Below are 25,337 nucleotides of genomic sequence, written 5' to 3' on the forward strand. Positions count from 1 at the left end.
TTTTGACTGAACACGAAGTTTAAGAAAATAAAAAAGACTTTTGAAAATTACGATCTTAAATTAAAGATATGTTATATGTATCAAATGTCATTTAATCTTGTGATCTTAAATATGTTAGATGAAAAATTAGAACTAAAATTGATAAAAAGGAAGGAAATATATTTTTTAAAACGGACTAAAAATATTATTTGGAATTGTTTTCAACTGCATATATTGGACTTTCTTTTGCAGCATAAGTGTAAAATATGAGGACTTAAATAGAAGTTTTTGAAAGTATATGGGGCCAATTTCGACACCTTCAAAACCACACAAGGACTAAAGCTCATTTCACCTGTATTTCCCCCAGTCCTGAAGAATTCCAAATTACACCTTTTTACCTCGTCGGAAATCGGCTACTGTCGCCGGAAAACATGTCTGTTGTCCTCTTTTTCGCCGGTAACTTATACGTAACATTAATTTCTGTCGGTAAACATTGAAATAAATGATTAATGATGGAGCTCATATTGTGTACTTGCTATGAAAAGGCTAAATCGATATGCTTCCTTGTTCGAGTTTTTTCCGGAAGATGGTTAAGTTTGAAGTGAAATTTACAGTTTATTCGATGACAGTGGTGATTGATGGATTGTGTAAAATGGGAGAGTTTTATAAGGCAAGAAAGTTCATGGATGAAAAATTTGCGAAACCAAATAATTGCTGTTATAAAAAACTATTAAATGCATATATAAAGAGACCAGATTTTTTGGTTGTGAAGGTGATTTTGAGGACAATGGAGAAGGAAGGATGGGATTTCGACGCGAAAAGTTATACACTTCTGATTAAACGCTATTCAACTTTCGGAGAATTTAGAGAAATTAAGAGATTATTTATGGAAATCGAAGAGAAGGGTATAAAACCAGATGTTCGTTTATACACATCTATGATTAGTGGTTATTGTAAGTTTGGTAATGTTAGAAAGGCATATCAAATGTTCGATGAAATGACTGAGAGAGGACTTGTTCCTGATGGTCACACATATGGGGCTTTGATAAATGGCTTGTGCAAGGCTGGACACACGCAAGCTGCTGAAGTTCTGCTTAATGAGATGCAAAGCAAGGGAATTCGTATTAATCGAGCTATATTTAATACGATGATGGATGGTTACTGTAAGCAGAGTAATGTGGATGAAGCGCTGAGGTTACAGAGAATTATGGAGGATGAAGGACATGAGCCTGATGCAAATGCTTATAATATAATTGCTACTGGACTGCGTAAGCTAGATTTGCATGACGAAGCGAAGAGGTTGTTGCTTTCGATGGTGGATCGAGGTGTGGCTCCAAATGTATTGGCTTATACAACTTTGATCGATATTTATTGCAAGGAGAGAAATTTTGTTCAAGCAAAAAGGACACTTAGTGAGATGGAAACTAAAGGAATTAAGCCTAACACGGGAACGTATAATGCCTTGATAGATGGTTATTTCAAGCATGGAAATTTTATTGATGCAAAAAGGGCACTTATTGAGATGGAAACCAAAGGAGTTAAGCCTAACACGACAACATACACACTGTTGATAGATGGCTATTGCAAGCAAGGAGATTTTGTTAAAGCTAAAAGGACACTTATTGAGATGGAAAGTAACGGAGTTAAGCCTAACACCAATACATACACTGTGCTGATAGATGGTTATTGCCAGAAAGGTATGATGAATGAAGCTTATAAGCTAAGCATTGTCATGGAGTCTAAGGACTTGATACCTAACGTCTATACATACACCTCACTTGTACACGGGGAATGCAAATCAGGAAAGGTAGATGATGCTCTGAAGCTTTTCAACGAGATGCCTACAAAGGGTTTAGTTCCGAATGTTGTGACTTATACAGCACTGATTTCTGGCTTATCAAAAGAAGGTAGATCAGGTGAAGCCGTCCGATTATACAATCAGATGATAGAGGCAGGCATAATACCTGATGCTGCTGCATACTCTGTACTCAGTGTGAGAAATTCTTCTCTATGAACTTGTACATCGTGAACTTTATTTGGATTAGATTTAGCCAGTCGCAGGTATAGATTGCAGATTGGTTTTTTATTAAACTGGAATTCACTGAGTTGAACCATTAGATATTGTACTTGTGCTTGTGTATATTTTGTTGCTGTAGAATGCTTCTGCCATGTCTAGAGTTTGTATTCTAATATGTACATGTGCATGTCAAAAGGATTAAAATTAAGGACCATATCTTGTGCTTGTTGAAAACAAAAGTCTTCATGTGCAGTATATAGGTGTAGACCCCATACTTGTAAGTTGTAATCTGATATCAGTTGCATGTTGAAAATATAAAGGTTAAGAGCCATTGCCTGTTGCATAAATAGAAGAGAAAATTCTGCATGGTTAGTATTTCGGATATACTCGGGAGTGTTATCGAGGGCGAAAAGCATAAGCTTTGTTGGGACTTAAGCCTTTAACCGCAAAGGACAATTAAAGCACGGACTTTAGCGGAAAGAGTGCATATGAAGGATAAAGTAAAATAAGATGAATGTAATTTAAGAATAATAATTATGAGTACAAATGAAAATTATAGCAAGGATAAAACAATTAGAAATTTACGTTTAAGTTATTGTTTAGTGTCTCCTCCCTAGGATAAAGCCCATTGGTGATGAAGTGTATGCTTTAGTATCTTTGTGGGCTTGTGGCCAGGGGCGGATCTACATAGATCCAAAGGGGTGCCGCGCCACCCCATGATCTCGGTTGAAAATTTGTATATACAATGTATATTTGTATATATCTTTATAAGGAACGTATAAATGTTAAACATGGCATCCTTGGAAATAATAAGTCTTGTGGTGCCTGTGGTTAAAGCTCAGGTTTACCACCGTGGGGATGCAAGTTCAAGCCCTGTTGTGAGGTGTATTTTCTTTTAAAATTTTTTTACCATGCAAGACATCGTCAGTGAATTTATTATAAAGAGAATTGTGAATAAGTAGATTAGAACGCTAGACCTCTTGTAAGTAAAATCTTAATTAAACCAACAAAACAAGCCTAAATTTTGTATGCAAATTTGCCAATAAATATTAAGTATTATCTTACTCTACGCTGAGGTTTTTTCCATAGGTTACTGTTCAAAGTAGTGGCACCCAGAGATTCAAAATTCTGGATCCGCATCTGCTTGTGGCTGCACTAAAGCACCAACTGTGTGAGGGTGAAGCACTCAACCTGTTTTGCACCTAGCTTCTGAGATTTTGACAACATCAATACTTGGTTTATACTATCTCCACAATCTTGTTTTCTGATTACTACCCTTCTGGAAATTGTAGTTTTTGGCGGGACAACTGGAGTAGCAAAGGTCCTCTAGCCAATGATTACCATGAAACAAAGAAGAGTACCGAGACTCCAGTAAGACATTTCATTACCAATGGAACTAGGGACAATGCAAAGATGCAGAACATCCTATCAGATAGCACAATTCAGCACATCAAGACCATTGGAATTGGCAAGCATGACACTCAAGACAAGGTCTTTTGGGACCTCACAGAAGATGGGAAACATTGCAACAAATCAACTTGGAATTTGATTAGGAAAAGGAAACCAACAGACCACAATATTTCTCAGGTATGGAACTCCAACACTCCTGTTAAGTTCTCTTTTTTCGTTTGGAAATTGTGGCAGGCAAACTTTCCTTGGACGAAGTCATAAGCAGATTTGGTATTCTGAAGGACACTCTATGCAACTGCTGCACTCTTCCTAAAGAGAGAATCAATGCAACATGTTTTTCTTCATGGAGAGGCAGCTCAATATGCGTGGAAGCACTTTGGAGGGCCACTGGGATTCAGACTTTACAATTGGTGGAATCAAAAATCAAATAATTCCATCCACAAGCTAGTTCTCCAAACCATACCAGGTCTTGTCTGTTGAAACATTTGGAAACAAAGGTGCGAATGTAATTATGGAGGCTAAAGGAATTTCAACTGATATATGATAATCCAACACATTGGCTCGAACATTTAGAGTACAATTGCTAAAGCTTATCCAAAAGTTGGTTCGACGTTACCTTGGATCACTCTTTGTGAAAAACTTGTGAAGCTGAAACCTGTCTCAAACCTTTCTATTGTATGCTGGAAGTTCCCTGAAAGTGGCGTCCTTAAATTGAATACTGACGGAAGCTACTGCCCAGGTAGTGGAAAATCTGGTATGAGGGGAGTTTTGAGGGATGATAGGGGCAATCTCATCTTGGCTTTCTCCTCACCTTCGAGTTGTAGCAGCATCACAGAAGCAGAAGCTAAGAGACTGACTCTTTTGTCCTACTTCAGATGAATTTCATTATTGCAGGGGGTTAGTTTTGTAGATATTAGTCTCATAACCCTCCTTTTCCGAAGTATAATTGTGTTTTATCACCGAGGACATGACCTTAGATAGGAGGGTGTGGAGGACACATATTAGGGTAGAAGGCTAGTACATAGGCGTATTAACGCACTATGATTTCTTGTACTCTGATTTATGTTATTTATGTATGTATTCTGTGTTATCTTATGTTATTTATGGTATTTATGCTATTATTTAACGATATATACTGTTTTTTGGTGCTTTGATTATACTATTGTTTGGAACGCTTCCGTTATCTACTTTCCTACTTTTAATATTCTTGTCTGACCTTTTTTCTTATGTTTCTATTGAGCCGAGGGTCTTTCGGAAACAGCCGTCCTACATTGGTAGGAGTCAGGTCTGCGTACACTTTACCCTCTCCAGACCTCACGATGTGGGATTACACTGGGTTGTTATTGTTGTTGTTGTATCCTTGTGTTGTATTCTGAGGTAAGGCTAAGCTGTGGTATGAGGAAATCATGGATTAGTAACTTGAATAAATATAATAAATTTATTTCTTGTATTATTAATTTGACCTTTTTTATTTTATCACCTAAACTTTAATGGATTTTGAAACATTGAAATGTCAAATTCAAAGAATAATTAGTTGAAGTTATTAAAAAATCAAGAAGAGGATGAGAAAAATGCAGGAGAAAGTTGCAGAAAACATCATATTAATTGAATTAGAAGAGAAAATGAAATTGTTTAGGAAGGAATAAAGCTAATCTTTTATTTTGAATAAATTTGCATATTCCAAAGATTTCAATGTAAGAAAAGATAAATAATATTTTCAAGATTCTATAAGTTGAAGAAAAAAATTTCATGTAAAATTCGATTAAATGTCTTGCAGTAACATAGACATATGATCAAAATATCCTGCAATGATAAGCTTTAAGCATCAATTTCTTCATATAATACTTTTAAGGTGAATATTATTTTTCAATGCGGATTATTAGAGCTCCAGTCATTAGGCATATATACAAGGAACAGAATAGTGTCGTTATCAAGCACTTGAATGTTTTTATTAGATACAAAAATTTAAAAAGCTTTCGTGTTTTCATGCGTCCACTATATAGATAAGTTATCTATTTAAAATAAGTCACCTTCTATAGTTACATGCATTAATCTCTATAAGTTACAAAATCTTATACATATTCCAATTGATGTTGATGGATACAATAAAAGAAAATTGAAATATTAAATGTAATTAATATATTTATGTAATAGATCCATGCAAACACATAGATGAAATTTTTCAAAATACATAAAACAGTTGATTTCTCACCTGATAACTCAACTAATAATTATTATTTCAAAAAGTCATTTTTTTTCTTAATTCCATTTTGTCTCAACAAAGAAAGTGACTTTATGAGATAATAACTATTAATTGAGTGACCATATATGAAATCGATTCATATTAATTCTATACAAGTTAAAATGTCTATTTATGCATATCTAAAGTTAGAGGGCATAGATATCAGCTGAAACCAAGTTAAAGAATGTATTTATGTTTTATTCTTTAATAGTAATCCGCTATCCATATAATTAGTCGAGGTACGTACAACGTGATGAGAACAACAATACAAAAGAATTGTTTGAAAAATTGTATCAAATTTACTGACAAATTTAATTGTCGTTGATTGCCCTCAATTAAGGCGCAAAATTGAAATTGAATTGATAAAACAAATTATAATTATAGTTTGAGTATTTACAATTCAGACACCTGTTTTCTCCCAGATACTTATAAATACTTTGCAAAAGTATTTATGATAAGTGTACTTAAGGGGAGACAAAATCAACCCATAAAAATATGACCAATCTAATGTGTAGATTTGGGCGGGTTGATATTTCACTAATTATTTTATGCGAAAATTTCAAAAATGACTGACATTAGGACATAATTAGAGATCTATAATTGTAGTTTGAGTATTTACAATTCAATTTGATTATTATCAAGTTATAAAAATTATAAAAAAAAATTCAATTCTTATACAATCTTATCAAACAAACAAATCATAGTTTATAAAGAAGATACTTCCTCTGTCCCATATTAGATAAACACTTTCTATTTTACATGGTGATTAAGAAATTATTAGATTGATCAACTTTACTATTTTGCCTTCATATTAATTAGCCTTTTGAAAATGAAATTTTTTGGATCTTCAAAATTTATTTAAACTTCCAAAGCATATTAATTGTAGGGGTACAATGGAGAAAATTTAATTAATTATATCATGATTTAGTAAGTGATCAAGTAATATAAATAAATATTTTTAATGTTCATCTAATATAGAACAAATGAAGTATCAATATACCTTAAGATAACACATAACATAGCTAAATCACATATTATTTTCATATTCCTTATATAACTAAATATTTGTGATTACAAACTTTCATATACTATTAATTTCATAAAAACTCATTAATATAATACCCACTAACCAATAATAATAATAATTAGTTATTATTTGATATAATCTTTTTACATAATATAAATAAATAAGCTAAATCACGATACCAAATTACATATTCAAAACTGATTTAATTTCTTAATTGTGGATACAAACGGGAACAAAATATACCAATTTGTCTCCTCCAAGTTCCCATAAAAGCACCAAATTACCCCTTTATTAATTTGTTCAGCTAAGCAGAGACCTGCCGAAAAATCGCCGGAAAAAATGGCATCTATCTCCACTCATCATTAATTGAGGTAATCTATATTCCGAAATTTTAAAAATGAAATTTTCATTATAAAAATTTGAGTTGTCCTTAAATGTCGACTCAAAAGTTTTACAAACCTGTAAAACAATTTTGCTCAAATTTCTTCAAACTCCAGCAAAGTCTCAATCTTGAAACCCATTTATCCTTGGTTTTAGACTTGTTAAAATCCAGGGAGTTTGATGAAGCTGAGAATATATTGAATGCTGTTGTTGTTTCTGATGGTCTGAGGAAACCAGTTTCAAAAATAGCTTCTTTGTTGAGTGAGAATCATGTAAAACATAAGGTTATGGGGAAGATGTTTAATATGTTATTTAGTGTTTATGTTGTCAATATGAGGTTTAATGAAGCTCTAGAGGTTTTTGATTATATAAAAAGGGGGGGCTTTAAAATTGATGATAGAGCTTGTATGGTTTACTTGCTTGCTATGAGGAGGCAAAGGCGACATGACTCGTTGTTAGAATTTTTCCACAAGATGGTTGAGTTTGATGTGAAAATTACAGTTTATTCGATGACGCTGGTAATTGATGGATTGTGTAAAATGGGGGAGGTTTGTGAGGCAAGAAAGCTCATGGATGAAATGACTATTAAAGGGGTGTATCCAAGTGATTACACTTATAACATATTAGTACAAGCATATATGAAGACACAAGATTTTGTGGCTGTAAATGAGATTTTGAGGAAAATGGAGAAGGATGGTTTCAATCTCAATTTGACAAGTTATACTCTTTTGATTAAAGGATATTCAACTTTTGGCGATCTTGAAGAGATTGAGAGGTTGCTTAGGGAAATAGAAGAGAAGGGCATAGAGCCAAATGTTCATTTATGCACCTCCATGATTAGTGGTTATAGTAAGTTAGGTAATGTTATGAAGGCATTTTCAACGTTTGTAGAAATGGTGGAGAGAGGCCTCATTCCTGATGGTCACGCATATGGAGCTTTGATAAATGGCTTCTGCAAGACTGGACTAATGCAAAAAGCTGAAGCTTTGCTTAATGAGATGCAAAGCAAGGGAATTGAAATAGACCGAGTCATGTTTAATACAATGATGGATGGTTACTGTAAGCAGGGTAATGTGGATGAAGCACTGAGGCTACAGAGAATTATGAAGGGCAAAGGATATCAGCCTGATGCAAATGCTTACAATATAATTGCTACGGGCCTGCGTAAGCTAGATTTGCATGATGAAGCAAAAAGGTTGTTGCTCTCGATGGTGGATCGAGGTGTAGCCCCAGATACAGTTAGTTATACAACTTTGATCGATATTTATTGCAAGCAGGGAAATTTTGCGGAAGCAAAAAGGGCACTTATTGAGATGGAAACTAAGGGAATTAAGCCTAACACGGCAACGTACACTACACTGGTAGATGGTTATTGCAAGCTGGGAAAAATTGTTGATGCAAAAAGGATACTTAGAGTGATGGAAGCTAAGGGAGTTAAGCCTAACGCAACAGCATGCAATGCATGTGCCCTGATAGACGGTTATTGCAAGCAGGGAAATTTCATTGAAGCAAAAAGGGTATTTAGTGAGATTGGAACTAAGGGAGTTAAGCCTAACACAGTAACGTACACTGCCCTGATAGATGGTTATTGCAAGTTGCGAAATCCTGCTAAAGCAGAAAAGGTACTTATTGAGATGGAAACTAAGGGACTTAAACCTAACACGGTAACGTACACTGCCCTGATAGATGGTTGTTGCAAGGTGGGAAATATTGCTAAAGCAATAAAAGTACTTATTGAGATGGAAACTAAGGGAGTTAAGCCTAACACGGTAACGTACACTGCCCTGATAGATGGCTATTGCAAGTTGCGAAATCCTGCTAAAGCAGAAAAGGTACTTATTGAGATGGAAACTAAGGGAGTTAAGCCTAACACGGTAACGTACACTGCCCTGATAGATGGTTGTTGCAAGGTGGGAAGTATTGCTAAAGCAATAAAGTTACTTATTGAGATGGAAACTAAGGGATTTAAGCCTAACACAATTAGTTACAATGCCCTGAAGATGGTTATTGTGAGAAAGGTACGATGAAAGAAGGTTTAAGGATTGTCATGATGTCCGAGATGTCTATACATGCACCTCTTATATACATCGGGAATGCATATCAGGAAAGGTAGATGCTGCTTTGAAGCTTTTCATCGAGATTCCTACAATTGGTTTAGTTCCGGATGTGGTGAATTACACAACGATGATTTCTCGCCTATCAAAAGAGGGCTGATCAAATGAAGCCTTCAGATATTACAATCAGATGATAGAGGCAGGTCTAACACTCAGTGTTCTTACATACCCTGCACTTGTGGATATACTAACTTGTAAGTCGTTAACTTCATGTAAGTCAGACTTAGCTAATTGGAGGCATACAGATTGTTTAGCACTTCTTCATAATGTTTTACTTGAGCAAAATGAATTATATGGTGCAGGACATCCTGCAGAAATTCAGTGTGCCTAGCTTGTTATTGCAGATCTTAGTGTTGTCGTTGGACATTGTCTGCCATAATCTCAAAGTTGATATCGCTTTGAGACCCAAGAAAGAGCAAAACTGCTGCTCAGATTTAAGCTGCTTGATTTCCTTCATTTAGACAATGATCTGAGAAGACTGGAGATATATAGCCCTATGACATCTGTAAGTATTCAGATGACATTAGAATATAGCAACTTACTATTATTTGAATCAATTTACTGTTACCTTTATCAAAATATAAATAAATATTTGAATCAACGTGAAATATCAACCATGAGATTAAATAACTGTGGTCTTTAAAGATAAATGTTGTTCATTACGAAGTCATGATGGGAATATCACTTGCTTAGTTTGTAATTTCAACTTTTGAGGCATTTGGTTCAAAATGTTCCTCTACATGTTTGTTCTTAAAGCAGTATTGCTTCCTAGGTCCTCCAGTACATTATTCTCTTGAAAATGGAAGAACCAGAACAAAAGAAGTGTGTTACTCTGGAGATTCACTTTTTTACGGTGGTCATCTGATTTATGGTTAGTTACCCTCACTAGGAGGAAGAAGAAAAACAAAGTGAGATGGACTTCTTATAGTAGTTGATGGTTCCCAGATTATACAGCATGTTCTAATACCGGGGTGAAAAAAAATAATATTATTAGAAACCAGCAGTATTGCAGTCTGTTAAAAGCTTTGGGCCTGGTATGTTGTTTGACAGTCTCTAACAAATGAAGATTCTGACATGGTTTTCTGCCACTTTTAACCCGTATGTGAACATTTAGATCACATTTTTTTGCCTTTCACTCTCTTTGACATAACTTTTTCAATTAGATACAATTTGACAGAACTGGTTAATAGAGACTTGCTATATTTCCTTATAAGCTCGTTTCACAGCTTCGTCATATCAATTTTTGATGAAGTAAACAAATTTTATTTAAAGAAGGCATCATTCGCCTGTATGCAAAGAAGTATACCCAAAAAAAGAGAAAATCTTACCGAAACAATATGGTTTTTTTTTCTACAAACAACACCAAATTTCCTATGCTTATAGGGACCTCATGGGTGCACCAAAAAAGAAATAAGGGATAAAAGACTATGCCTCAGGTGTACAAAGTCCCTTCCCTATTCCCTCAAAAGCTTTCCCATTTTTCTCTTTACATATGGTCCACGTAATTGCAAGTGGAGCAACATTCATCCCCTGTGTCGTCTTTTCCGTCTTCTAAAGGTCCAGCTGTATGTAACTTCTTAAACCAAGCCCGGCATCACACCTTGAAGACCAAACCATCCTTGAACTTCCCACCGCAAACAAGAAGTTACCTGACAATGTATAAGAAGCTGATTCACGTCTTCTCCTGAACATTACACATAAAGCACCAACTGACACATTTAATCCTCCTCTCTCCTCGAATTCTCAGCCGTCAGGATCAATCCCCTCGCAGCTCGCCAGGAGAACAATTCTACAACTTCATCATATCATTTTGGATAAAAGAAATGAAAATCTCAATGTGCACGAGATTTTGGAGTAAATATCATTTTATAACGTTTTAATGAATTATTTCTCAGTGTTCCAGATGAGTGATTTTCGTATTTGGATCTTCTTGTTTAGTTGTTTTACTGAGAAAGGGTAGCATTTATCTTATTAACCAATGTTCTGCTCTATGGCCAAGTTATAAGGCTGATGTTCTACCGGTTTTTCAGATGCTGCATTAATTCCTTTTCAGTATATTTTAAACTTGTTTCTTTGTTTGGGGGATGCCTTGTTCTTTTATCTTTTTCACGGAGTTCCAATGCATATTCCCAGTGACACAACTTCTCGCATGGTGGGTCAATTTACACCAGAACAAGCATTTTTTTTTGCAGTCTTTGCAAAATTTAGCAAAGACTCTAGTCTTATCTTGCCTACAATACGAGGATCGACAACTATTCCCAACTGTCCTGTCCTATCCTTACCCAATTGGACACCAATTCAACCAAATTTACCATTCCTTTGGGAAGAGATGGATCAAAACAGGCCTGCCACAGATTTCTCAGTTAATTGTTGTCTTGTGAAATACTCTGGATCAAGTAATAAGAAACATCCTTTCGCTGCAGTAAGCCAGACTGACACTTGTTTGATCAATTTCTGGACCAATTCTTGATAGTCCAAAATCAAAAACTTTAGCTCTGAGATTTTTATCAAGCAATAAGTTTGGAGATTTGACATCAAAGTGGATAATTGCCTTCTGAAAAGTATGAAGATAATGAAGTCCTCTGATCCTATGCGAATCTCAAGCCTCTGTGTCCAAATTCAAATTTGGAAGGTCTGAGCCATATAGGTGATCCTTAAGAGTTCCATTCTCCATGTCGTAAGTAATTATCTTCTCGTTCTTTTAATTGCAGTACCCGATGATATACCTTCACCATTTTCCAACCTTGGTGATACATGTATATCCTACCTATATGTAACATCTAGCATGTAGAGGAGATAACCACTCTACTTTTGTGTTACATAAGACTCCTACAAGAACAGAAGATTACCCAAATGAAAGTCTGGCTTCATTTCAATATTCTAAATCTGATAGAATGGGAACTTCAGTTTTGCCGCCTGAGTAGCAAAATGACATAAATGAAACATATTATTGAGCATCAACGACATTGTTAGCTAGAACATCTTCTAGTGCATTGCCTTATCAGAATTTATAAACGGAACTAATTGCATCTCATTTCCTAATCGAATAATGTCTTTCACTAAAGATGAGATCTTCCAAGGGAACAAACCATTCCCCTTGGAATCAGCTTTTAGTATGACTTTTGTGATATGTTCTTTTTTTAAACCATTGTTGTCCTGCACGACCTTGCCTAGACTTCAGTGTGATTATTTAAGTAAATATTCAGATATCTCCTTCTGCCATTATTAAAATAAACCTTCAATCTGTGGCTATATACTGAGGTAAGTCCTGAATTTTCTCTCGATACTCCATTTGCGTTGAATTTAATCCTTTAATATGGTTTCATTTTTTGCTTGATCTTTATACGGGCTACACATAGTTTAAATTACTCCAGTAACTCCAAAGTTCAGGCCATTTCCTTAAAGTACTTGAAAAATTAGGATATAGCTTACATACTAGATTATGTAGGCTACATTGCACTAGGATGATCCCTCTATCTATTGATACATTACTCCACGGAATTATTACATGTCTGCATAAACTAGGGATTTCTGTAAAGTTTAGCATTCTGTTTCATCTGTCAAATATTGAAGAACCAGATAACTATGCTATTTTTTTTAAAAAATCTTTTTTCATATTGTTTGATTGATTTCAGTGAGCAAATCTAAATCTATATCTCCTCTCAAAAATTTGTATTACAGATAAACTGAGTGACCATGAATGTTTATGACTTAGGTATATTCTCTTTTACACCTTTCTAGTTTATCTCTTCTTTTTTTCTCGAAGTTACAGCTGTGACATATTAAATTCTGAATATATTATGTCCTCTGATGCAGTCTACAGTACCTTCAAGGACATTTTCTGGCACTCATATGAAGACCATTTTAGCTGCATGTGCTCGATCATCAGTGGAGTACTGTGAACTCCCTCCTACATTCCTCGTTTTCCTCAGGTCACCAACTTTCCTCTTTTTAAAAAAAATAAATTGTGAGGACAATTGCACAATGTTGATGAATAATAATTAAGTTGCTCGGACTCGGGTGCATGTGTCCGATACGGTTCGGCTAAAATTAATTCAAATATCTAAAAATAGACTTATATGTCTAAATTATGACACATTATACAAGGTATTTCGTGGAGAAATTATTGATCAAGAGGAGAATCTCAGAAGGAAACAAAAACAAAAAGGACTATCATAGAAATTTTTATACAAGCTATTCCATTTGCTTCAATATCACCTTAGCTTTTGTTTTTATTATACAAATCATTATGTCTGTCCCAAATTTCTTTGTTGATTTTGGTCAAAGTACCCAAATTGGTTGACCAAATCCGGTATGGGTCCCACACCCACACCCACACCCATTCGAATGGGTGAGGCACCAAAAAAATGAAGAGTCTGAGTAACTTAGATGAATAATCAATAATATGGTAATATTGACTTCTTAATTATTTATGTTTTGCTCGAAATGCTGTTGAATAAAAAATAATTTTCTGCTCTCAACCACTTTTTGGCGGCCTTTGAGATTTTAACAACTAGAAATAGCAGCATGATGAAATGTTTTGGTTGACCTGGGATGAAAAGTTCGGTTTTGAATGAATAGGCTGGGCTGGTTAAGTTCACTATTGGAGGCTTTGGTGAATGAAATGCTTGCTCTTATTTATTCTTATAGTGGTGTAAATTTACTATTCATCTTGCTAATTAGTTTGTGTGCGCACTCTTTTCCTCTCCCCTTTGTGGTACAGAAATCAGCAATACATCAAATCTCAATGGTGTCCGTGTTGCAAAGCTGTTAAAGAGCGTAGCATAGCGAGCCAGAAGTAGGATTTTTGAAATGCTGCCAGTGCAGTTTCAGGGTAGTTGGGCATAAAAATGAAGCAAACGATAATTCACAACACCTTAATAAGAAAGAATCTTTATAATGCTATTGAGTTTTTCTCTTCTTCAAGCTGCTTGAATTCACTGGGTATGTTGTTGTAAAGTGCTTGATTTTAGTGGCTGAGTTTAGTTTTCAGCTTTGCTGATAACTGTTCAACATTAGACCATGAGAATCTAGCACGAGCTGCCTACCATTAGTGTTGCTAGTTGTTACAAATATAGCATCAAAACTGATACTAGTGTTCATGTTAACCTTTTCAGATAAAGAGTACAGAAAGAAGATCAATTACAGTTGAGTGGCACGGGGAACTGTAAACACTGAAGAGATTGTAGAAAAGAAGGATGTGTTGATGAAGATGCTGAGATACCTGAAAAGGTGAATACAATGTTGAAAGAACTGAAAGAGGAAGTAGAGCATGGCGATACTGCATTTATTCGAGGGGCAATTTCAAATATATACAATAAACTAATTAGTTTGCAACAAATATAATCATATTTTATTTATATAAAAAATAGTCAAAATCATAGAAAATATACAACGAATATATACTGACTATAAAATATAAATTACTTATACATGAGCTATATACTAAATATATATTATGATACACTTAAAAATTAAATATAGCTGGACTATATATGAAATATACATTGACTATACGTGCTTATACAGTGAATGACCATTTTTTTGATTATTATTTTGGCCGAATGGCCACTAGGTGTAATTTGCCCTTTATTCAAATCCAACCTTATCTTTCCAAAACTATCCCATCCTCTATAATATTTCGGTGTCTAGGCAGCCGCATTCTGTTGCTCGGCTCCTTTACCTTGAAAAGTCTAGTTCTTTTGTGAATGAAGTTCAAAATCAATAAGGGGTTTGTCAAACAAAGGGAGTGTATAACTGGGGTGGTGCCTCACGATTTTGTTCTTAATGACGAAGTGATAGAATGGAGTTGAAGTTAGAAACAGAGAAATTAAAGGAAGCTGAGAAAAAAATATATATACTTTAGGCCTTTGGGAATGTATTAAACATTGTTGTATATTTTGGAAATTGTTATGCTTTATTTAGGAATATTTTGTAGGGGCCTGAAGCCTGATCTCTATACATACACCTCACTTGTACATGCGGAATGCATATCAGGAAACATAGATGATGCCCTGAAACTTTTCAATGAGATGCCTAGAGAAGGTTTAGTACCAAATGTGGTGACTTACACAGCAATGATTTCTGGCTTATCGAAAGAGGGCAGATCAGACGAAGCCTTCAGATTATATGATGGGATGATAGAGGCAGGCCTTACACCTGATGCTAGCGCATATTCTGCTCTTGTGGGCATTCTTCATGGCTGATGTTTATTTAGTGTGTGAAGTTGTTCTAGGAACTTTTAATTGTAAACTTCAAGTTAATCAGATTTAGGTAATTGGAGATATAACAGATTGTTCAATATATTGCAGGACATTCTCAGATATTCCATGTGCCTGGCTTGTTGCTTGTTAATGCAGATCTTATGTTGTCCTTGGACATGGTCCGCCATAATCTCAAGGTTTGATATTTACATAAAATTCACGACAGAGCAAAGCATTGCTCAGATAGGCAATTTTAAGCTGCTTGATTCCTCTTATGATTTTAGCACAATGACCTTATGAGAGGATAATCAGGCTAATGTATCTGTAAGTATTCGGAGGACTGTACAGTGTAACAGCCTTCTGTTTTTGTATCAGCATGACAGTGTTATTAAAGGCGAAAAACGCAAAAAAGCTCTAAGATTCTGTTGGGGCTTGAAGTGCAAAGCGCTAATAAAGTGTGGGCTTTAATGAAAAAAGGCGCTAAGGGACAAAAAAATACAAATATATGGGTTTAGTCGAAGACTAATAATTATAAATGTGAATGACAAATATATGACTAAAGAAATTGAAAAAACTATGATAAAGTGAAATATCAATTGTTTAGTGTCACTTCTTCAGAAGAGACTCGTTGGCAAGGAAAAGTTTGCCTTGGAACCTTGATGACCACACTGAAGCGCACATAAAGCGAGACGAAGCGCTCAACACGTTTTGAGCCTCGCTTCAGGCTTAAGTGCGCCTTTGACTACACCGCAACATGAAAGACCTAGAGTGGGTTAGGTTATGGTGTTAGAAGATAAGTTCTGTTTACTTTCGCAGTCATGATGAGAAAACCACTGCTTAGTGTATTATCTTAAACTTTGGAGGCATTTGGTTCAAAATATTTTGCTAGTTTTAAGCTATGTTGCTTCCTTTGTTTCCAGTGCAATATTCTCTTGAGAATGGAAGAACCCGAAGAAAGAAGTGTGTCACCATGGAGATGCTGGTGGATGATGACGAGTTTGTAGGTAACATCTCTTTCTTTTTGGCTGAGTGGCCTAGTTTTAATGTTAATCTATACCAGGCGTAAGCTTTAACCAAAAGCTATAGTGGTTTAGAAGTTGGATCACTCTTGTGCAACAATCGTGTGATATTAGTGGTCAGTTATCCTCACAAGGAAGAAGAAAAAGAGAATGTTGTGAGAGGTGTTTCTTGTACCAGATTATGGTAAAGACTTTTCAGATAATGCAGTGTGTTCTAATATTAGGGGTGAAAGAAAAGATGTCATATGGCAACTCTCACCATTGTGGCTTCTGAGGCACAATATATATGCAGCACCCAGTCCAATTGTTAATAAGTTAATATGGTGATGATCTTTGTTCCTTGACTTGCGTTTTGACACAAGCGCACTCGTCAAAGTTGCCTACACTCTCTGCTGATTTATAGCAGCATTGGGTATGTATTTTATCATACAAGCGATAAACTGGTATGTGACTTTCTTGTACGTGTTTCTGATATTCTACTTTCATAATCCCTTCTGAAGCTGTCTATAACTCTTGAAAAAAATGAAGCATGAGGTTCTGTTTGTCAAAAACTTCTTTGGTTAAGATCTTTCTATAATCTTTTGGAATTTCATTTTTACAATTCTTTAGTTTGATAAAGAACTCATGATGATTGTGGCACTTTACAGTTTGCTTCAATGTGTACGCCAATATGCTAATATATTTTGAAGTATGAGATGCTCTTTTCTTGAATATACTTTTAATCTTTTTTCTCTGTTACTTCCCTTTCCCATTTGCACCTTGTTACTATTTTGCTTTCATAGTGAGGTGAGAAAAGAATGTTGCCTTTTGGACATACTGCTATTTGTCTGAGTATCTTTTACCTCTCTTTGCAGATTCTTTTCCGGGTTCATGAATGAGAGGAGGAGGAGGATTAAATCGATTGGTGGAGCAGGGCAGCTTGTATATATTCCACTTTGAAGGAGTATTTCCTGTTATTGGATACAGTTTCTAGCCTTGCTAAATGCTAATACATGCTGCCCATGGAATTTGTCATAACTAAGAAACTCCAACTAGCTTGGGATTAAGCATAGTTGTTTTTTGTTGTTGGACAACTAAGAAACTCATATGACGGCTATTGATATTATATGTATGTGCATGAAATATTAAGTTATTGTTGATTGAACACAGCGATGGACCCCTTATTTGGATCTATAATAGGTTCATTTATGCTGTCTAGGCTGAATACATTCTGTAGCAGATAGCAGATTATTACTTTATCGAATAGAAATTCAGAAGCCCAGAGGTGAAAAGAGTGCATATCAAGTACCCATTTTTTTGTCCATTCTATATTACTACTTGTTTACATGATTTCAGTAATAACTATTCCTCATCTTTCCTCAAGAAGAAAACATATTTCACTATTTTCACGAATGAGCTAGCTCAGCTGGTTGGCTACTTGAATTCGTACCTTATTGGTGAGGATTCGATTGCCCACATGGTAATTCCCTTCCCATTTCCCCTACCCCCATTGTTTTTTTTAAAAAAAAAGAGTGAGCTGGCTCTCGGGAATTTCCTGGTTATCAAAACTGTGTTGAATTTAAAATTCCAGCCAAATTCATCATGGGAGAACTGTACAGAAGTGGATATTTGGTAGGACTTGTATTTTGTCACATACAAAGGGAAGAGGAGACTTTTCTCTCTTCCCTTTCATCTTCTAATTAGATCAGGCCACCAATTTTACAGTCGACCAGCAAGAATTACAAATAAGTAAAACACTTGTTCTGTCCTAGTTAGGGTACAAAACGTGAAGAGAAATGGACTTAAACGAAGCAACATGGACAACACAAATTGGTATATCAATTTTGACTTGTTTGGAATTGAAGCGTAATTAAGTATAAGCAGAAAAATGTGATATCGATGCTTTACTAACCCAGATTGATAAAACACAGCATCATTATCACATCCTCCTGAAAATTTTAGCTCATCTGCTGATAATGGATGACATTGCAAATAGATAGCAGATTACACTACCAATATTTTGGTGGATTATCATTTGTTATCTTACATTACATTATTGTCAGCTGTACCAAAATATTTTCGATTGTGACCAGTGCAGATGCAACTAAATTAGCTTCTTGTCCCACAAATCCATGAGTAATCATTTATGATTGTCCTGTAACCTATGCAGCCATTATACAAACTTGAAAATATTACCACTAAGAATTATGGTGGAATTTTCACCTTTAATCAGAAATCTCGAGTTCTAGACCTAGGAATGGAGAAGCTACGGGCAAAGAGCGCTTCTCTCTTTAGTAGATCCTATGCTGAGTGAATGTGGATAATTGAGTTAGTAGGCTTCAGATACCTGACACATAAAGCAAAAATAGGAACGTGAAATATTTTTCCTCAAGTATTTTATCTATTTCAAATCACAGAAGATAAACTAAATGGTGTACAGAAAGGAATTTACTTCATTTCCCTAGCTATTTTTTTGTCCCTTTAAGCAAGCTAGCAGCTGCATTAACAGTACACAACATATTATTCTCAGCTCACCTTATATTGCACCTTTGCACCTAACAATTTCTTTCATCCCAATATCCCACAAACCTTTATCCCTCAAATCTGTTATCACATCTTTTTATTTTTTCTTAATTATTTTAGAGCAAGAAACCCATCCCCAGCTCACTCACTATATAACTGGTGTACATTCTCCTTCTCCATCCATCATCAGACATCTTCAAATTAAGCTTAATCAAGAAAGAAAAAAATGACTTACAACTTAGTGTCATCTTTACTTTTCTTGTTCTTCTTCTTGCTTCAACTCACTTGCAATTTGGCTCAAGCACCTGCTATAGCTCCAATGCCACCAGTTATTTCTTCTCCTCCGGCCCCAATATTGCCCCCAATTGTAGCCTCTGCTCCAGCTCCAGGACCACCTGGTCCACCAAACGTGATAAAAATCCTTGGAAAAGCTGGATCATATTCGACGTTCATCAAGTTGTTACAAATCACTCAAGAAGTTGGCGAAATCACCTCATTACTAAACAACTCCAACAGCATAACAATGTTTGTTCCATCGGATGGTGCTTTCTTGAACCTGAAAACTGGCACCCTCAACTCTCTCAGTGATCAGCGGAAAGCTGAATTGGTAAAATTCCATATCCTCCCATCATATTTCTCCCTGTCACAGTTCCAAACGGCTAGCAACCCTTTACACACACAAGCCGGAGGAACCACCAATCGTGAATTCCCCATCAATATAACCACCAATGGAACAACAGTGAACATAACAACTGGGATTGTGAATGCAAGTGTGTCCAGTACAATTTACACTGACAATCAATTAGCTATTTACCAAGTGGATAAAGTACTGCTTCCATTGCAATTCTTTGTCCCACCATTACCACCAGCACCTGCTCCAGCACCATCGAAGCCAAACAAGGACAATCCTTCCTCGGATTCTTCCTCTGTTAATGTTGTTCCGTCTGGTGCCACTTCTCTTCTTCCCCACATGCTTCAGCGAATGGTCTATCCCAGCTGTTTTTTCTTCTTCTCTGTTTGCTTTGTGTATATGAGTTAAGAAGTCGTACACATGTCTGCATGATTGGGGCGTAATCTTGTGTACATTTAAGTGTTGCTTAATAAGATGTTAATTTTCAGTGTGTACTCAAGCATGTTTCAATGTTGCATATTATGTCATCTTTCAAAAGAATTTGAACATCAATTACAAGATATGGGTAAAGCAGCTCAATTCCTCTGCTTAAGTCTTCTTTTATTATTTTTTGTTCTTTTTTCCACTACTATTCAGCTAAACCCAATGAGAGATGACGATGTCTAGGCAAAGACACAAGAAGTGGCTTTAGGTAAGGATTATTTAGCACCATATCCCTAACTTAACCAACTTAATTCCCAATAAAAACATTGATCTGTTTTCAAAATGCCAGCAAGGACAAAAGACATGGAAAAGAAAAACACAAGAAGCAAGGCCTGACTACACTTTTTTTTTTTGTGGTTTATCCATCTAATATCTGAAATCTATTGGTCTGAATAATCTGGATTCACGACTGCATAGGGCCCAATAAAGGAAGCGCTCACTACCAGGGATTTCTCCATTCCTAGAAACCTGAACTCGAGACCTTGGTTAAGGGTGGAGTGATCCTATCCATTCTACCACTCACCATGGTGATCCTTAATTAAACTATAAAAATCCATGAACCTATTTGTTTCACCCAATACCAGCACACCGAAGGTGCTCATGAAATTTGAAAAGAAAAGAGAAATTTATATCAGAGATCCTAGAAAAGCCAAACACACCATATAGTAGGTAATAAAAAGAGGAACTCAAGTATTCAACCAAAGCACTGCATAGTTTTAATTAAAAGACGGTTAAACAAAGTGAATCAAACTTGCAGCATTTTTTGATCTAATGATCAGAATATGCACTTCATCCAACCACTGGAAACTTTAAGAGCATAGCTGTTGGATTATCTAATCTAGGAAGTACAAGACAAAAGGAAAAACCAACTTAAAAACTAAATCAGAAAATGAGAGGATTACAGTGTAAACAGAAAGATCATTATACAAGAGTGTAGTAGCAACTCTTCCTATATCTACTGTTCAACACCTTCGCTGACTTTGATCTCCAGAAGTTGCTCAACTGGCTGCCGACAAATAGGACACCTATTTGTCTGGATCCTCAAGACTTTTGCACAACCACTACACATGCACTGCATCAAGGAAAATACTCAATATTTGTGGCATATAATAGTATTGCACCGATAAACAAGATAAACAAAACATCTTCGATCAATAAATGTTTATCAAGCACAACGAAACTGATGCATATTTTATTTAATGCTAGATACACAATATTGTGTTGACATTTTGAACCATGGATAGTCTACTAGCAAAAGAAAGGGAATAGGGAGGGGAAGAATTATTCAAATTGTATTAGTGAAAAATTGTTGCAACAGAAGCTAAATAAACTGTAAGATAAATCATTACAACAAAGCATATAAGAGAGTTGCACATGTATTCAGACCAGCACCTCAGTAGCAAGGGTTATGAAAGGTTAAAGCCATACCATGTGTCGACATGGAAGTAAAGTTGTGTCCCGAGGTTCAGAAAGGCATATCACACATTCTTTCCCAGGATCATTTCCATCAAAGTCATTATCAATTGAATCGCCAATCCCATAAATCTCGTGTAATTCATATCTCATGCCATTGACCCAAAGTATTTGCTTCACCACCCTAACATGGTATTCACCTTTATCCTTTCCAAAAACTGCTAGAGTAAGCTGGGAATTTGTGGACCCAGATGCTGCATTCCCATCCTCTGATACACTTTCACTACCTGGGATTGCCTCTGCTTTCATCGCTAATGGATATACATCTACATCACCATCTTTGGAGGATACTGCTTCATCAAACATCGAAAGATCAATGCCAGTTCCTGAGGGTTGCCTAAACTTCTGGGATAAACCTTGTTGAAATTCAACAGTTATTGGTGGAAGTAAGCTTTCTTTCATAGGTGTCAACAAACAATCTTCACCTTCTTTTCCAAAGAAAATGACAGTCAAGCTGCAATAGATTAAAGAAAAAACCACTTTAACATTTCACTAGTAAAACAAATTGCAAGTGCTACTTGAAGAACCATACAAATGACTAGAACTCATTAACGAGTAAGATTTCCAAAGAATGAAAAAAGACAAAGCGCTGATTAAATTTCTATGCAAGTGTTCAGAAAACTGCGAGCGTATCTGGAATCATTCCTAGGTAGCAGACAAATAAGCAATGAAGTAACTTTCAGAAGTAATTAGTACTAGTAAAGTAAACTTTTTTGAATGATAAAAAGTCTACTGAATACATAAACCTCTTAATACTTCGTATCTCAAAGAAATGATATGGGCCTTTTTCCTCTCTTCCTCACCACATCGGGTATAGCTATAAGAGGGTCTGATTCAGATATCAACAGCCTCTTTAAAATTTGATGCTTCTAAACAAGAAGCAGGATACTCTTATAAACAATTCTTATCAATTACACTCTTTAGCATCACAAAGGAAAGCAAAGCTTCTTACAAAAATATAGAGCACCATCGTAAACTGGTTTCCAGCTACTACTCAACCTCTGAACAACTATGTTAAATAGGATTCACTTCAAAAAATCAACCCAAGTAATTCTGAACTCCCACTTAAGCCACAAGCCTATTCACATGCTCAAAATAAAAAAATAAAAAACTTATTCACATGCAGAATACCATGAGGCCACACTGTTCTCCAAATAGACTAAACTACCCACTTGTCCAAGGATTTGAGATTATATGACTTGCAGCAAAAAAATATCTCATTATTTCAAGAGCATATAAGGGCTGCTGATTAAAGATTTTGAATGATGAAATGTTGGAATATCAATAACTCACAGATAAATTTGTTAGACTGATAACTTTCAAGAACTACCAAGTATCTACACGACGCAATATGTAAGGGAATCCCAGAAAATGAACTATGACAATATCATATCTATGTCAAGAAAACTAAGACAGTAACGTCATACAATTTAAGGCAAATCAGCAAATGAATTGTGTTAACCAAATCATATAGTATATGTCAAGGAAGTTCAAAATTTTAACATACTCAAGTCACATATACTGATTAAAATGACAAAAAAAAAACAAGACAAACTACCGTATTACACTACATTCCCACATAGAGAGTATGCTACAAAATCATGTATGAATCATTAATCTTATAGGAGAAATGGGGTATTATATAAACCTACTATTTTCATTATGTTCTAAATCCAGTTCCATTCTAATACTCAACAAATGCACATAGTGAAAGAAAAACAATATGGGGTCCTTTTATACGGTCATCCAAATGCAGTATAAATTTTATCCGTGACTAAATCACAGTATAATTTAGTCCTGGTACCAAATGAACCTTAAAAAGCACAAATTCTTACCCAAAAAAAAAAAAACAGAGCAATACCTTCCAGAAACGGTGGCATCGAAAGTGAAAGCAACAAGGAACTTGCCCGGATTCTCCTCATCAGGCTCAATCCTTAAAGTCTCCTTCTTCAGGTTAACATCATTACGTATTGTCACTGCTTTTTGATGCACCACATATGGCGCTGGCATTGCGGGTGGCGGCGGATAGTACCCCGGGTACTGATAATACGACGGTCCATGTGGGAATCGAGAAAGATACGGTGTTGCCGCCGCAAATACATACCTGCTGTCGTTTATCTCCGGTTGAGATGGCGGCGGTGGATGGCTCCTCCGACTGTTGCTTCGTCGCCGGCCCCTGCTTTCAGCATTTCCCATCTCAAATATGAAACTAAAAACTCAAATTTTTGTCTCTGATCACACCATGAAAGAGAGATTTTTACAGTTTTGGACACCCTTTACTTCCTTTTTTGCGGGACAATGAAGAAATCAACAGAAATCCAATGTGAATTTACCAAATTAGCAAAAATTAAGGGTAAAAAACAAATGGTATTTTTCTAGACAAGAAGGGAGATGAAATTGAGGAGGTATGTATGTTCATTTGTATATGGAGGGAAAATTTTCTATTAATTTATATTATGTCAGGAGACGTGTGTTTGTTTAATTTTATATAAATTTAAATATAAATATAAATTAAAAAATATAAATATTAAATAAAATCAATTTAAAAAACATATTGATATATCATGCCTAAAATATACTCCCTCAGACATAATCAACAATAATTATGTGAATCTTTACTTTAATTTTTTTTAATTTATGGCACAAAAACTTCATTTTATTTTATAAATTTGTCTTACAAAATAAAATAGAAATAGAAGGGAAGAAAAAAGCTCTTCTTTTTGTTATCCCTATCTATGAATTTGCTTGTCAATTTTGGATCTGTAGCCACGGAGGATTTTTTTTTTTCTTGCTTAGGTTATTGATTATTGTATGCTATTTAAATAAATAATTTATATTTATTTAAAATAATTTTATCTAATCAATTTATATACTAGAGTGAATGAAAACACAAACTAATTCGAGTTTTGACTTAGCTTAACACTATTATTTGTGTTTCGAGTTGGTTTGATATTATTAAAATGTTGGATAATAAGTTATTATTAATATTAACTAACAATTTTAAAGACGTTTTAGTTATTTTAACAGATAAGTTGTTTTTCGATATTTTTTTAATTCAATATATCAATGACTTATTTTCAGCTTCAATATTTTTATCTTTTTATTTCTAAATTCAATTTAAGCACTTAACAAATATTCTTTAAGTACTTGTACTTAAAAATTACTTAAATTCAGCTGAACCAACCATCTTTAATTCTGCTATTTTCGTTAATATTCAGTTACGACAACATATTTTCAGAAACTTTATGAAAGAAAAATATTCAAATTAAATAAATTAACTTTTGCTTTGCCGCATCAGTCTCGTTTATTTTCTTTGTATGCAATTGCATGATATAATATTTGATTTGTTGTCTTTTAACTTTAACTTTTCTTCAGTTACCAAAAGAAAAAATAGGTTTCTATTATTTTCCACATTTTCAATTTTTGAAGAAATGCATTAGATTGAAAAAAAAATGAAAAAAAAGAAAACAAAAAAGTTGAAATCTTATTTGAACATGCAATTTAAATTTTTAAATTGTATTTTTAGCTCATAAACATAAGAATTTCATAAATTGTGAAAACTATCAAAATTGTCTCATCCTTTATACAATCTTACCAAAGAAGTAAAAGTTAATAACAAACGTTAAAAAAAAATACTACAATATTTATTGATCGAAGTTTAATTCAATAGAATAGTAAAACTAAACCTAAGTTGTAGTGTACTACTCTTTAATATAATTTCCTCACATGGTACGAATGATTTTCTCATGTTGAACATATATTTCTCGATATAAATGATTTAAAAGGTTGGTTAGAGTAATAATATCAACTATAAATTTGGTTGATAAGAGTAATGATTATATCTAATATAAATGAT

General features: G+C 34.8%; 3 protein-coding genes and 1 pseudogene across 12 annotated transcripts; 3 read left to right on the plus strand and 1 right to left on the minus strand.

Moving 5' to 3' along the window:
* The first annotated feature begins 338 nt into the window (after positions 1-338).
* LOC129877363 (pentatricopeptide repeat-containing protein At2g32630-like) lies at positions 339-4,718 on the plus strand (annotated as a pseudogene).
* Positions 4,719-6,903: 2,185 nt separating this feature from the next.
* LOC129876077 (pentatricopeptide repeat-containing protein At2g32630-like) lies at positions 6,904-17,536 on the plus strand. Of its 10 annotated transcripts, none has more exons than XR_008763291.1 (8): positions 6,904-9,364; positions 9,473-9,675; positions 12,852-12,885; positions 12,987-13,102; positions 14,288-14,402; positions 15,482-15,570; positions 16,294-16,835; positions 17,247-17,536. XR_008763291.1 is itself a non-coding variant. In XM_055951383.1 (3 exons), exons 1-3 carry the CDS (start codon positions 7,110-7,112, stop codon positions 15,671-15,673), a joined length of 2,289 nt encoding a protein of 762 aa, XP_055807358.1. In that variant the 5' UTR covers positions 6,904-7,109; the 3' UTR covers positions 15,674-17,536. The 10 variants fall into 10 exon arrangements, 1 of the variants encoding a protein (XP_055807358.1); XR_008763293.1 differs by having other exon boundaries at positions 16,294-16,804; XR_008763292.1 differs by having other exon boundaries at positions 16,294-16,377; positions 16,617-17,536.
* Positions 17,537-19,089: 1,553 nt separating this feature from the next.
* On the plus strand, positions 19,090-19,957 carry LOC129877348 (fasciclin-like arabinogalactan protein 12). Its single transcript, XM_055952840.1, has one exon. It carries the CDS (start codon positions 19,121-19,123, stop codon positions 19,931-19,933), a length of 813 nt encoding a protein of 270 aa, XP_055808815.1. The 5' UTR covers positions 19,090-19,120; the 3' UTR covers positions 19,934-19,957.
* Positions 19,958-20,701: 744 nt separating this feature from the next.
* LOC129876757 (probable E3 ubiquitin-protein ligase LOG2) lies at positions 20,702-23,854 on the minus strand. Its single transcript, XM_055952254.1, has 3 exons — positions 23,343-23,854; positions 21,437-21,935; positions 20,702-21,080 (listed from the first exon to the last, which is right to left on the minus strand). Exons 1-3 carry the CDS (start codon positions 23,675-23,677, stop codon positions 20,964-20,966), a joined length of 951 nt encoding a protein of 316 aa, XP_055808229.1. The 5' UTR covers positions 23,678-23,854; the 3' UTR covers positions 20,702-20,963.
* Positions 23,855-25,337: the final 1,483 nt, after the last annotated feature.

Source organism: Solanum dulcamara, chromosome 12 (genome assembly GCF_947179165.1).
Source record: "Solanum dulcamara chromosome 12, daSolDulc1.2, whole genome shotgun sequence".
NCBI classification, from domain to species: Eukaryota; Viridiplantae; Streptophyta; class Magnoliopsida; order Solanales; family Solanaceae; genus Solanum; species Solanum dulcamara.

Excerpts from the sequence above, each read along its gene's own strand:
- LOC129876757 (XM_055952254.1), bottom strand. The coding sequence starts at position 23,677 with ATGGGAAATGCTGAAAGCAGGGGCCGGCGACGAAGCAACAGTCGGAGG. Across the intron at positions 21,936-23,342 it reads GATGCCACCGTTTCTGGAAG|CTTGACTGTCATTTTCTTTG; the intron begins GTATTGCTCTGT and ends AATCTATTGCAG. Across the intron at positions 21,081-21,436 it reads TACTTCCATGTCGACACATG|TGCATGTGTAGTGGTTGTGC; the intron begins GTATGGCTTTAA and ends TCCTTGATGCAG.
- LOC129876077 (XM_055951383.1), top strand. The coding sequence starts at position 7,110 with ATGTCGACTCAAAAGTTTTACAAACCTGTAAAACAATTTTGCTCAAAT. Across the intron at positions 8,984-15,132 it reads AAGGTGGGAAGTATTGCTAA|ATACACCTCACTTGTACATG; the intron begins AGCAATAAAGTT and ends TGATCTCTATAC. Across the intron at positions 15,356-15,481 it reads CTAGCGCATATTCTGCTCTT|GACATTCTCAGATATTCCAT; the intron begins GTGGGCATTCTT and ends AATATATTGCAG.
- LOC129877348 (XM_055952840.1), top strand. The coding sequence starts at position 19,121 with ATGACTTACAACTTAGTGTCATCTTTACTTTTCTTGTTCTTCTTCTTG.